This window comes from Pristiophorus japonicus, chromosome 11 (assembly GCF_044704955.1).
Source record: "Pristiophorus japonicus isolate sPriJap1 chromosome 11, sPriJap1.hap1, whole genome shotgun sequence".
Classification (NCBI taxonomy): Eukaryota; Metazoa; Chordata; class Chondrichthyes; family Pristiophoridae; genus Pristiophorus; species Pristiophorus japonicus.
The window spans coordinates 82,735,219-82,748,694 of NC_091987.1; the positions used below are offsets into that span (position 1 = coordinate 82,735,219).

General features: G+C 45.2%; 1 protein-coding gene across 3 annotated transcripts in view; it reads right to left on the reverse strand.

The window, feature by feature from the left end:
• LOC139276118 (E3 ubiquitin-protein ligase DZIP3-like) overlaps positions 1-13,476 on the reverse strand; it is a 182,319-nt gene that overhangs the window by 160,220 nt on the left and 8,623 nt on the right. For all 3 annotated transcript variants that reach the window (XM_070893630.1, XM_070893628.1, XM_070893629.1), the window contains exons 3-4: positions 6,440-6,474; positions 5,439-5,485 (exon numbers count right to left, since the gene is read on the reverse strand). In XM_070893630.1, coding sequence (XP_070749731.1) covers positions 5,439-5,485; positions 6,440-6,474 — 82 coding nt within the window. The remainder of the gene's footprint in view (positions 1-5,438; positions 5,486-6,439; positions 6,475-13,476) is intronic.

Genomic DNA, 13,476 nt, shown 5'->3' on the forward strand with positions numbered 1-13,476 from the left:
AAAGGAGGGGGGAAAGGGGGGGAAGGGGGGGGGAGGAGGGGGGGGAAGGAGGGGGGGGAGGAGGGAGGGGGGAGGAGGGGGGGGAAGGAGAGGGGGGAAAGGAGATGGGGGGAGAAAGGAGATGGGGGGAAAGGAGAGGGGGGGGAAAGGAGATCGGGGAGAAAGGAGATGGGGGGAAAGGAGAGGGGGGGAAAGGAGAGGGGGGGAAAGGAGATTGGGGGGAAAGGAGATTGGGGGGGAAAGGAGATTGGGGGGGAAAGGATATTGGGGGGGAAAGGATATTGGGGGGGAAAGGATATTGGGGGGGAAAGGATATTGGGGGGGAAAGGATATTGGGGGGGAAAGGATATTGGGGGGGAAAGGATATTGGGGGGGAAAGGAGATTGGGGGGGAAAGGAGATTGGGGGGGAAAGGAGATTGGGGGGGAAAGGAGATTGGGGGGAAAGGAGATTGGGGGGGAAAGGAGATTGGGGGGGGAAGGAGATTGGGGGGGGAAGGAGATTGGGGGGGGAAGGAGATTGGGGGGGGGGAAGGAGATTGGGGGGGGAAGGAGATTGGGGGGGGGAAGGAGATTGGGGGGGGGAAGGAGATTGGGGGGGGGGAAGGAGATTGGGGGGGGGGAAGGAGATTGGGGGGGGAGGAGATGGGGGGGGGGGAGGAGATTGGGGGGGAAGGAGATTGGGGGGGGAAGGAGATTGGGGGGGGGAGGAGATTGGGGGGGGAGGAGATTGGGGGGGAAAGGAGATTGGGGGGGAAAGGAGATTGGGGGGGGAAGGAGATTGGGGGGGGAAAGGAGATTGGGGGGGGAAAGGAGATTGGGGGGGGGAGGAGATTGGGGGGGGGAGGAGATTGGGGGGGGAAGGAGATTGGGAGGGGAAAGGAGATTGGGGGGGGAAAGGAGATTGGGGGGGGGGAAAGGAGATTGGGGGGGAAAGGAGATTGGGGGGGAAAGGAGATTGGGGGGGAAAGGAGATTGGGGGGGAAAGGAGATTGGGGGGGAAAGGAGATTGGGGGGGGAAAGGAGATTGGGGGGGGAAAGGAGATTGGGGGGGGGAAGGAGATTGGGGGGGAAAGGAGATTGGGGGGGGAAAGGAGATTGGGGGGGAAAGGAGATTGGGGGGGGTAAGGAGATTGGGGCGGGAAAGGAGATTGGGGGGGGAAGGAGATTGGGGGGGGAAGGAGATTGGGGGGGGGAAGGAGATTGGGGGGGGAAAGGAGATTGGGGGGGGAAAGGAGATGGGGGGGGGGAGGAGATTGGGGGGGGAAAGGAGATTGGGGGGGGAAAGGAGATTGGGGGGGGAAAGGAGATTGGGGGGGGAAAGGAGATTGGGGGGGGAAAGGAGATTGGGGGGGGAAAGGAGATTGGGGGGGAAAGGAGATTGGGGGGGGAAAGGAGATTGGGGGGGGAAAGGAGATTGGGGGGGGAAAGGAGATTGAGTGGGGAAAGGAGATGGGGGGGGAAAGGAGATTGGGGGGGAAAGGAGATTGGGGGGAAAGGAGATTGGGGGGAAAGGAGATTGGGGGGGAAAGGAGATTGGGGGGGGGAAAGGATCAACCCTTTTAAATATCATTCGCCAGTCTATTCTAGCCAATTTACGTCTCATACTATCGAAGTTACCTTTCCTTAAGTTCAGGATCCTTGTCTCTGAATTAACTGTGTCACTCTCCATCTTAATAAAGAATTCTACCATATTATGGTCACTCTTTCCCAAGGGGCCTCACACAACAAGATTGCTCATTTCTCATTACACATCACCCAGTCTAGGATGGCCAGACCTCGAGTTGGTTCCTCGACATATTGGTCTAGAAAACCATCCCTAATACACTCCAGGAAATCCTCCTCCACCGTATTGCTACCAGTTTGGTTAGCCCAATCTATATGTAGATTAAAGTCGCCCATGATAACTGCCCTAATTTCTTGTTTGATGCTGTCCCCAACCTTACTACTACTACTGTTTGGTGGGTCTGTATACAATTCCCACTAGCGTTTTCTGCCCTTGATATTCCGCAGCTCTACCCATACAGATTCCACATCAGCCAAGCTAATGTTCTTCCTCACTATTGCGTTAATTTCCTCATTAACCAGCATCGCTACCCCACCTCCTTTTCCTTTCTGTCTATCCTTCCTGAATGTTGAATACCCCTGGATGTTGAGTTCCCAGCCTTGGTCACCCTGGCGCCATGTCTCCGTAATCCCAATTATATCATATTCGTTAATAGTTGCCTGAGCAGTTAATTCGTCCAACTTATTACGAATACTCCTCGCATTGAGGCACAGAGCCTTCAAGCTTGTCTTTTTAACACACTTTAGAATTTTGCTGTAATGTGGCCCTTTTTGATTTTTGCCTTGGGTTTCTCTGCCCTCCACTTTTACTTTTCTTCTTTCTATCTTTTGCTTCTGCCCCCATTTTACTTCCCTTTGTCTCCCTGCCAAGGTTCCCATCCCCCTGCCATATTAGTTTAACCCCTCCCCAACAGCACTAGCAAACACTCCCCCTAGGACATTGGTCCAAGTCCTGCCAAGGTGCAGACCGTCCAGTTTGTACTGGTCCCACCTCCCCCAGAAACGGTTCCAATGTCCCAGGAATTTGAATCCCTCCCTCCTGCACCACTCTTCAAGCCACGTGTTCATCTTAAGCTATGCTGCTATTTCTACTCTGACTAGCACATGGCACTGGTAGCAATCCTGAGATTACTACCTTTGAGGTCCTGCTTTTTAACTTAACTCCTAGCTCCCTAAATTCAGCTTGTAGGACCTCATCCCGTTTTTTACCTATAGCGTTGGTACCGATATGCACCTCGACAACTGGCTGTTCACCTTTCCCCTCCAAAATGTCCTGCAGCCGCTCCGAGACATCCTTGACCCTTGCACCTGGGAGGCAACATACCATCCTGGAGTCTCGATTGCAGCCAAAGAAATGTCTATCTATTCCCCTTACAATAGAATCCCCTACCACTATAACTCTCCCACTCTTTTTCCTGCCCTCTTGTGCAGCAGAGCCACCCATGATGCCATGAACTTGGCTGCTGCTGCCCTCCCCTGATGAGTCATCCCAACAGCCCCCAAGGTGGTCTATCTGTTTTGATGGAGGATGACCGCAGGGGACCTCTGCACCACTTTTCTTCCACTGCTCTGCCTGGTGGTCACCCATTCCCTATCTGCCTGAGTAACCTTTACCTGCGGTGTGACCAACTCACTAAACGTGCTATTCATGACATCCTCAGCATCGCGTATGGTTCAGAGTGAATCCATGCGCAGCTCCAGTGTCGCAATATGGTCTGTCAAAAAACACATCATTCTCCCAACCACCCTCGAGGTCATGTGTTCGCATTTCTTTTATTATCGAGCATGATTTGAACTGAGTGGGCACAGTGCAGAATGCCAAGAAACACGTGGAGTGCCCATGATAAGAAGGTTTTTGAAATGTTTCCAACATGTGACCTGCTGTTGTCTCAATCTAGCTTGTGTAGAAGATGCGTCTTAGATGAAAGATTAGGAAAACTATGGGCCCAACATTGCCCAACCCCTTTTTTCAGCGCACTGACCTAAAGCGCGCCGACTGTGTGTGCTGGAAAGGGCGCTAGAAAAAAGGGGCCCACCCTGGTCGCTCTTTGGAATCCCCGGAGTCGTGGCGTGGCGTAGAGGCTGAAGGAGGGGGCGGAGCAACAGGCCAGCGCACAAAGCATTACCGGCACCTACGCGCATGCTCCTGCTCTCCCAGCGCGTCCTGTGGGCTGTGAGCAGGAACCGATGCTCGCAGCCCCTATCCCAGGCCGAAGGGACGCCCGATCTCGCCGCACCCTATCCCCGGCCGAGTGAACTCCCGCACCTCCCGGCCGGTCCGCTGAGTTTCTGGGCAGGTAAGGACTTTGCTTTTATTTTTTATTTAGTGGCTGTGCTTGAAACTTTTGATTTGGGGGGGGGAGTTTTGGCGGGGAGGAGGTGGAGAGTTTTGTGGGGGGAAAGGAGGAGAAGAGTTTTGGGGGGGGGGGAGGAGAGTTTTGGGGGGGGAAGGAGGAGAGTTTTTTTTTGGGGGGGGAAGGAGGAGAGTTTTGGGGGGGAAGGAGGAGGAGAGTTTTTGGGGGGGAAGGAGGAGAGTTTTTGGGGGGGAAGGAGGAGAGTTTTGGGGGGGTGAAGGAGGAGAGTTTTTGGGGGGGTGAAGGAGGAGGAGAGTTTTGGGGGGGGGAAGGAGAAGAGTTTTGGGGGGGGAAGGAGGAGGAGAGTTTGGGGGGGGTGAAGGAGGAGAGTTTGGGGGGGGTGAAGGAGGAGAGTTTTGGGGGGGGAAGGAGGAGGAGAGTTTAGGGGGGTGAAGGAGGAGAGTTTTGGGGGGGTGAAGGAGGAGAGTTTTTGGGGGGGAAGGAGGAGAGTTTTTTGGGGGGAAGGAGGAGGAGAGTTTTGGGGGGGGAAGGAGGAGAGTTTTTTGGGGGGAAGGAGGAGGAGAGTTTGGGGTGGGGGAGGAGGAGCAAAGTTTTTTTGGGGGGCGGGGGGAGGGGAAAGAGATGAGGCTTGCAGACTTACGAGCTGTGATTCCTCCGGTCGCTCGGTGCCCCCTGACCCCCACCCCCCACGACGCCCCGGCCCAGCAACTGTGACTTCTCTGGTGCACGTCTTCCCTCCCCATCCCAGGCCGAATGGCCTCACGCACAGGCCGGCCCGCTGCCTTTCCCGGGCAGTCTTTAAAGATAGGATTTACTACTTTTTTTAATTGTATTTTAATGGTTTGAGCTTTTCCTTAATGTTTGCTGCTTGGTTGTTGAGGTCCTCTCCAATTCCCTTCCCTCCCCTATCCCTGTCCTAATGTCTGCCGAATGTGCAAGGTTTTTCAGAGCTGGCCACATATGCTGACCTAAGTGAATTTGGAGTACGTTTTTGCTGGCCAAATTGGTATAAATGGCCAAAACTGTCGTAAGGGTCTGGGAACGCCCCCTTCTGGAAAAAAAACTGACCTAAAAAAAATCGTACCTAACTGACTTACTTTGGAGCAAATTTTTGGGGGGGTGGGGGGAAATGGCATTTTCTAACTTTCGCTGGAAAAAAAACAACTTACTCCAAAAAAATTGATGCAAGTCATGGCCAATGTTTGGCCCAAACAAAAGTAGCTAACCTATTTTTTCAATTGCATTTACTAAATATGCCTAAATGTTTGCCAAGATTTAAAATAGGCCTCCATGTTATATGATCATACCACAAACTGCAAAATAAACCATGATCACATTTCTATTTTATGCAATATAATAAGATATAAAAGCATTCACTAACTGGCAGTTTTAATTATTACTATCTGACATACTCAACATCAGCAGACACTGGCGAGATGCCTGGCATCCCTGGGATTGTTTGTTGAACAGAAATAGTATAAACACTATTGCTTGGTTAAATATAAGCATTGAAATCTTATCTAAATATCGAGAAATACAGTGCATTAAAGATTTATTACCTCTTTTAGGGCGGAAAGCTTCATTGTTTGCAGACACCTGTTTTCTCCTAGAAAATAATTTACAGAAGTTTATTGTTGAATTTCTCAACTAACTCAGCACAGACTGGGTATTGAATCTGTGAACTACCTGTCTGTATAACTCAGCTACTCACTGAATAAAATTGCTGAATCACTGGTAGAAATATGCATGTCCATTTTTAACATTGTAAATAGTCTGGGTACCTTTTCACTCAAAGACTGCCAGCAGCTCTCGGCAACACTGAGCTCCTGGGCACACACAGTGTTTTGAGGTTTAATAGAATTGCTCTCAGTGCCATGGGTTTGGGAGAGGGGACACAAATCAGCTAGTTTCACACACAGTACAAATGTAAATAAAAACAGGAAAATAGCAAAAATCACCACTGGCAAAACCTACAATTACGAGTTATTAAACTGACAATTTTGCTTGTGCTTTTGCAGTTTTACTTTGGTGAGTGCTAGAGGTATAAAAACTGACATTTTAAATGTAAACCCAAGAATTTGAACACAAATCAACAATAGTAAGTAGATGCTTAGTTTTGTAATTAGATTTGTAATTCTTACTACACACATACTTCCATTTGTGATCCATTTCATGCACTAAGACTCCTGATTTTTTTGATTTATACTCCAATCATCATCCTATTTCCTTACATAACTTGACATTACATGCATATTTAGATTTTTTTTTTAATAGTTTAATCAAATCATTGACAACTATTATGCATAGCGGAGATCCCAAGGCTGACCCTTGGATTTCTCTACTGGTTAAGCTATTCAACTAGAGCTATTACCATTGATTACTACCCTTTGCTTCCTGGTATGCAGCAAATTTGTTCAACATTTGCTTTCTTTGCTCGGAGTTCTGATACAATGGAACTGAGCCACAGCTGTTAAGACTCTAACTTATCCCAAATGATGTACTTTATTTTTCAATGAACAGCACTCTTCTAATATTTATCTGTTACAAGTATTTCTCTTACCTAGCATCACTTGAGCTTTGTGCATTAGAGTTCATCTGCAGGAAAGACAAAACATTATTATTTAACAGCAATACAGTACCACTTCATGAACACATTTTAACTAAAGCTTGATTGAAATGATCATAAAAAGTCCTTTGAAAATGTATTTTCAAGACATACAGCATTATGATTGTTTTCGAAACTAGCATACAAAGTGGATGACAGTGCTTTAACATGCTGTGTCATGGAGCAATAAGCTTTGTAGCAATGACTGCCCACATGATCTTGGATGATGAATCGAGTGGTTTTCCTACACAACGCAGGGAATGATAAGTCACATTGACTCCAAACGCAGGGAATGACAAGTCACATTGACCAGCCTTCAAAGCAACATCAATGGGCACCTGCTGGTAAGTCATTTATTCTTGCAAGAAAGTTATCATACCAGCAAATATTGCATGACACAGGAGAGGTAAATATATTTGATGTACAGATCAGCCATGTTCCAACTGAATGCCGGAGCAGACTTGAGGGGCTGAATGGCTTCTGCTTGTTCCTATGTTGCATATTTAAGTAAAACTCGGGAATGCATAGAACTGTAGTGCCCCTCATATCAGTATTTTGGGTGTAAAATTATAAAATTAATATCTTCATGTATTTTACTTCCCTTCCTGACCCATCTTCAATGTGATCCAAGTTCTGTGCCAGTGAAGCCCAAGTGCAATTTTGTGCTTTTAAATTAAACTGATGATTTGTTAACAACTCAATTTAATCTGAACACTCAAAATCTGAATAGGCCATCTGCCCAAATACACCAGCTTCACGAGCTGCAATCCAGTACTGAGTTAAAGACTTGGTGCAAGTAGACATTCTTGATCACTGCTCTCCTGCCAGCAATAACAACTTGCATTTATACAGCGCGTTATCATACTAAAATGGCTCAAGGCGCTTCAACAGGAGCGTTATTAAACAAAATTCGACACTAAGCCACATAAGCAGCTATTAGGACTGGTGACCAAAAGTTTTTAAGTAGGTTTTAAGACTCGGAGGAAAATGGCCCGCGCGGCCCTTTTAATGGGCTGCGTAGGCCATTTAAAATTCCACGCATGTGTGTTTTTTCTATTTAAAAGCTGGCTCACCGGCTGCGCGGAACCTCTACAGCGCTGCGCAGCTTACAGGGAACATTGGTAGAGAGGCGGAGAGGTTTAGGGATGGAATTCCAGAGCTTAGGGCCTAGGCAGCTGAAGGCACGGCCACCAATGGTGGTGATTAAAAATCGGCGATGTGCAAAAGGCCAGAATTGGAGGAGCGCAGACATTTTGGAGAGCTGTACGAGTTACAGTGAAAGGAAGGGGAGCGGCCATGGAGGGATTTGAAAACAAGAATGAGAATTTTAGCAACGGTTGTGTAGAACCATTTGGCCTATCGTGTCTGCTCTTTGAAAGAGCTATGAAATTAGTCCCCTATCCCTTGCTCTTTCCCCACAGATCTGTCATTTTATCTACTTCAAGTATTTAATCCAATTCCCTTTTCAAAGCTATTACTGAATCTGCTTCCACCACCCTTTCAGGCATTCCAGATCATAACTCGCTGCGTAATTTTTTTCCCCTCATGTTGCCTGTTTTTTTTGCCAATTATCTTAAATCTGTCTCCTCTGGTTACCGACCCTTCTGCCACTGGAAACGGTTTCTACTTATTTACTCTATCAAAACCCTACGTGATTTTGAACATCCCTGCTAAATCTCAATTCTTTGCTCCAAGGAAAACAACCCTAATTTATCGAGTCTGTTATTCTAGTAACCTGGTACCATTCTAGTAAATCTCTTCTGCACCCTCTCTTAGGCCTTGATAGCCTTCCTGAAGTGTTGTACCCAGAATTGGCCACGATCTGGGGCCTAACCAGTATTTTATAAAGATTTAGCATAAATTCCTTGCTTATGTACTATTTGTCTCTATTTATAAAGTCAAGGATCCGTATGTCTTTTTAACATTCTTCTCAACTTGTCCTGCCACCTTCAAAGATGTGTGTCATTCCTGCACCCTCTAAAATTGTACCATTTACTTTATATTGTCTCTCCTCATTCTTCCTACCAAAATGAATCACTTCACACTTCTCTGCGATAAATTTCATCTTCCATGTGTCTGCCCATTTCACCAGTCACCGGAATCATTGAGCGATCTTCCCTCTGCCTTGATGACCGATGGCGAAATGCTTGGAAGAACTGCGACATACGGAATGGATTCCTTATAGAAGACCCCACAATACAACCTGAAGGATCAAATCTTCCTCACAAACAGTGGACAACCATCAACCGCCTCAGAACCATTCATGGTAGATGCTGCCACCTTCTCTATAGATGGAAGGTTAAAGCATCCCCATCATGTGACTGTGGAGCTCCTAATCAGACCCTGGCGCACATCATTGGGCACCGCCCTCAGAGGAAATTCGTAGGCAGCCTACAAGATATCCATGCTGTTGCACCGGAAGCTTTGGCCTGGATATCTGACTTGAATATTGACACTTGATTTGCTTTGCTACTACCATACAAAAGGAGACCAGTCTGCCTATGACCTCCTGAATTCCGCTACTATCCTCCCCACTGTTTACTGCATTTCCAAGTTTCGTGCCATCTGCAAACTTTGAAATTATGCCCGGTATACCCAAGTCCAGGTTATTAATATATATCAAAAAGAACAGTGGTTCCCAACACCGACCCTTGAGTGACACCACTACGCACTTCCCCTGGGTCTGAAAAACAACCATTCATCACTACACTCTGCTGTCTGTTCATACAGCCACTGCCCCTTTAATTCCACAGGTTTCAATTTTGTAAACAAGTCTATTATGTGGAACTTTATCAAGTCCATACATAACATCAATTGCACTAGCCTCATCAACCCTATTCCTTACTTCATCAAAGAACTCAATCATGATATTTCCGGCCTGCTGACATATATCTCATGGAGATTGTATGCTTCTTTTACAATGTGCTTAGTGCTGTTGAACTCTGTTTAAAAAAAAATTGGGTCACACATTGCAAATTCATCAAGATTACTTTAGCGCTAGCCACTAGCTTTATGAGACCCATATGGTGGCAACTGTTGGCATTAGCACAGCACTTTCGGCCAGTCCATGTCAACGTTTATGCTCCATTCGAGCCTCCTCCACCTCTAACATCATAACCCTCTATTCCCTTCTCCCTCATATGCTTGTCTAGCCTCCCCTTAAATGCATCTATACTATTCACTTCAACCACTCCCTGTGGTAGCGAGTTCCTCATTCTCACCATTAGCTGGGAAAAGAAGTTTCTTCTGAATTCCCTATTTGATTTATTGGTGACTATCTTATATTGATGGCCTCTAGTTTTGCTCATCCCCACAAGTGGAAAAACTCTATGTATCTACTCTATCAAAACCTCTCATAATTTTAAATTCCTCCATTAGGTCACCCCTCAGCCTTCTTTTTTCGAGAGAAAAGAGAACCAGCTTGTTCATCCTTTCCTGATAGGTATATAACCTTGCATTTCTGGTGTTATCCCTTTTATTATATTTTTTTTCACCTTCTCTAGTGCCTTTTTATAATATGGCGACCAGAATTATACACAGTACTGTGGTATGTGGTATGGTCTGACCAACGTTCTGTAAAGATTTAGCATAACTTTTCTACTTTTCAATTCTATCCTTCTAGAAATAAACCCTAGTCTGCTTTTGGTTTGCTTTTTTATGGCCTTATTAACTTGCGTCGCTACTTTTACTGATATGTGTATTTGTACTCTGAGATCCCTGTGTTCTTCTACCCCATTTAGATTCTTATTTTCCAAGTAGAACCTTTTAATAGAAAATGTTTTATCTTGATGTTCATGAAATGAGTTCCCCCCCCCACCCCCAGTATCCATATGTAATTAGCCTGCAAACAGCTCAATCTGCTCCACCAAAACATGTGAAAACAGGGCTCCAAGAAGACCTGTAAATGGTATTACTTAAATGATGATTAGTTTAAAAGACACCTCGGATTTATCCATAAATTAGCATTTCCGTCCTTCGTACTTATCCCAACATCAAGGTTGACCTTTAAGAAGGATATTAGAACTCAGTTGACATTTTTGCATTTTAGATGAAGGATCACATTTAAAATCTTAATCCTTCTTTCTTTACTGATGCACTTCCTGTACTTATCATTTGTATATTTTCCCGTGTCTCTCAGCTCAGCAACATTACATAGTTGGGTGGAATCAATGACCTAAAAAAAAGGTAATTCTAGCCTGAAGAGATTTGAACTGGCATTGCATGACTGGAAATGGTATCCCCCTCCCCTCACCCCTAGGCAGGTAAGAGACTGACATTTACAGTGGGCAACCCCAAAACGTCAGCTTAGGTCTGGAGCAGCTGAGTTTCTGTATCACTGAAAGTATTTGTTTCTCAAATAGAAAGGATAACATTTCAGTATCAGTAATTAAAGACTTCAGAACCTTTATCTTTACAGGTGGCCGAAATTAATTTAAATTTCCAAAGGGAATGAGTAATTACTCTCAGTATTGTTGGTGATTCACTTAAAAAGTCACAATAAGAACTGTAATTAACATCTAACTTTCATTAATATATAAATAATGATCAATATAATCTCATTGTTTGACAAGAGTAATCCAAAACCTTGCTCAAATTTGTTATGCATCTTTCCATAAGGGCATATAAAGCGATGGCTTCATATATTTGATATTACAGTTGCAATATATTTTATACCTCTAACTAACTAACTAGTCCTTCGCTCCTGGAAAGGTTCAGCAACATTTAATAATATTGTCCCCCTAATTTTCTAAGAACCAAACACTTCAAGGCAAAAATATTTAATCAGAAAGACTATTACTTGAGTATTACAGTAAGATGAAGGATATATTTATTTATCCACTTCATTTGTTCTTCACAGGAGATCCACTGGTAAATTATAAATGTTGCAGCTCCTTCTAAGACCAGAGTAAATTGAGGAATACTCAATGGATCTGTAGTTTTAGAATTGCAGCTTTTGAAAGATTACAGAAAGTGAGAAACAGCTTTGTTTGTAAATAGTATAGCAAATTTGTGTAGTATTTTAAGAAGTTAAAATAGAAAAATAAAAAGGATTTCTGACCAGTTTTGTAGGAAATCTTTGTTTCTCATAGGGGATCTTATAGAAACATTTAAAATAATGAAAGGGATAGATAAGATAGAGGCAGAGAGGTTGTTTCCACTGGTCGGGGAGACTAGAACTAGGGGACACAACCTCAAAATACGGGGGAGCCAATTTAAAACCGAGTTGAGAAGGAATTTTTTCTCCCAGAGGGTTATGAATCTGTGGAATTCTCTGCTCAAGGAAGCAGTTGAGGCTAGCTCATTGAATGTATTCAAGTCACAGATAGATAGATTTTTAACCAATAAGGGAATTAAGGGTTTCGGGGAGCGGGCGGGTAAGTGGAGCTGAGTCCACAGCCAGATCAGCCATGATCTTGTTGAATGGCGGAGCAGGCTCGAGGGGTTAGATGGCCTACTCCTGTTCCTAATTCTTATGTTTAAAAAAAACATTCTTGTAACATCCAACTTCATTAATAGGGATGAACCTCCTGCTGCTTTTACTAGTGTATTTACATACGTAGAATCTACAGCACAGAAACAGGCTGTTTGACCCAACTGGTCTATGCCTATGTTTATACTTCACACAAGCCTTCTCCCACTCTAAATACCTCATCCCAACATGCCTCCAGGCCTGTCTTCCTCATGCATGCATCAAGTCTCCCTTTAAATGTGTTCAGCTATTGGCTTCCGCCACTCCGTGTGGCAGAGAGTGCCATTCTCACCCATGTGTAAAGAAATTCCTCTTAAATTCTTAGATTGTTTTTTTTAAAAAGGTCCTCATATTTATGTCCCCTTACTCTAAGCACACCACAATTGGATGCTTAAAAATACAACAACTTTTATTTATATAGCGCCTTTAATGCAGCAATGCATCCCAAGGCGCTTCACAGCAGTGTTATAAAACAAAAATAAATAAATTTGACACCGAGCCACACAAGAAGAAATTACAGCAGATGCAAGTAGTAGGTCTTAAGGAGTGTCCTAAAGGAGGAAAATGAGGTAGAGCGGCAGAGAGGTTTAGGGAGAGAGTTCCAGAGCTTAGGGTCCAGGCAGCTGAAGGCATGGCCACCAATGGTTGAGCGATTATAATCAGGGATGCTCAAGAGGGCATAATTAGAGGATTGCAGACATTTTGTTGGGGTTATGAGTCTGAAAGAGATTACAGAGATAGGGAAGGGCAAGGCCAGGGAGGGATTTGTAAACAAGGATGAGAATTTTGAAATCGAGGCGTTGCTTAACTGGGAGCCAACATAGGTCGGCGAGCACAGGGGTGATGGGTGAGCAGGATTTGGTGCAAGTTAGGACAGGGGTTGCTGAGTTTTGGATGACTTCAAGTTTACATAAGGTAGAATGTGGGAGATCAGCTAGGTATGTGTTGGAATAGTCAAGTCTAGAGGTAACAAAGGCATGGAAGAGGGTTTCAGCAGCAGATGAGCTGAGGCAGGGGCGGAGGCGGGCAATGTTTCGGAGGTGAAAATAGTTATGCGGTGGATGTGTGGCCGGATGCTCATTTCAGGGTAAAAAAGACGCCTAGATAGCGAACAGTCAGGTTTAGCCTCAGATAAATGCGAGGGAAAGGGATGAAGTCAGTGTCTAGGAAACAGTTTGTGGCAGGGGCCAAAGACAATGTCTTTGATCTTCCCAATGTTTAATTGGAGAAAATTTCTGCTCATCCAGTACTGGATGTCAGACAAGCAGTCTGACAATTTAGAGACCATGGAGGGGTCGAGAGAAGTGGTGGCGAGGTAGAGCTGGGTGTCGTTAGCGCACATGTGGAAACTGACGGCGTGTTTTCGGATGATGTCGCCAAGGGGCAAGATATGAGAAATAGGAGGGGGCCAAGGATAGATCCTTGGGGGACATCAGAGGCAACGATGCGGGAGTGGGAAGAGAAGCCATTGTTGGAGATTTTCTGGCTACAATTAGATAGAAACATAGAAACATAGAAAATA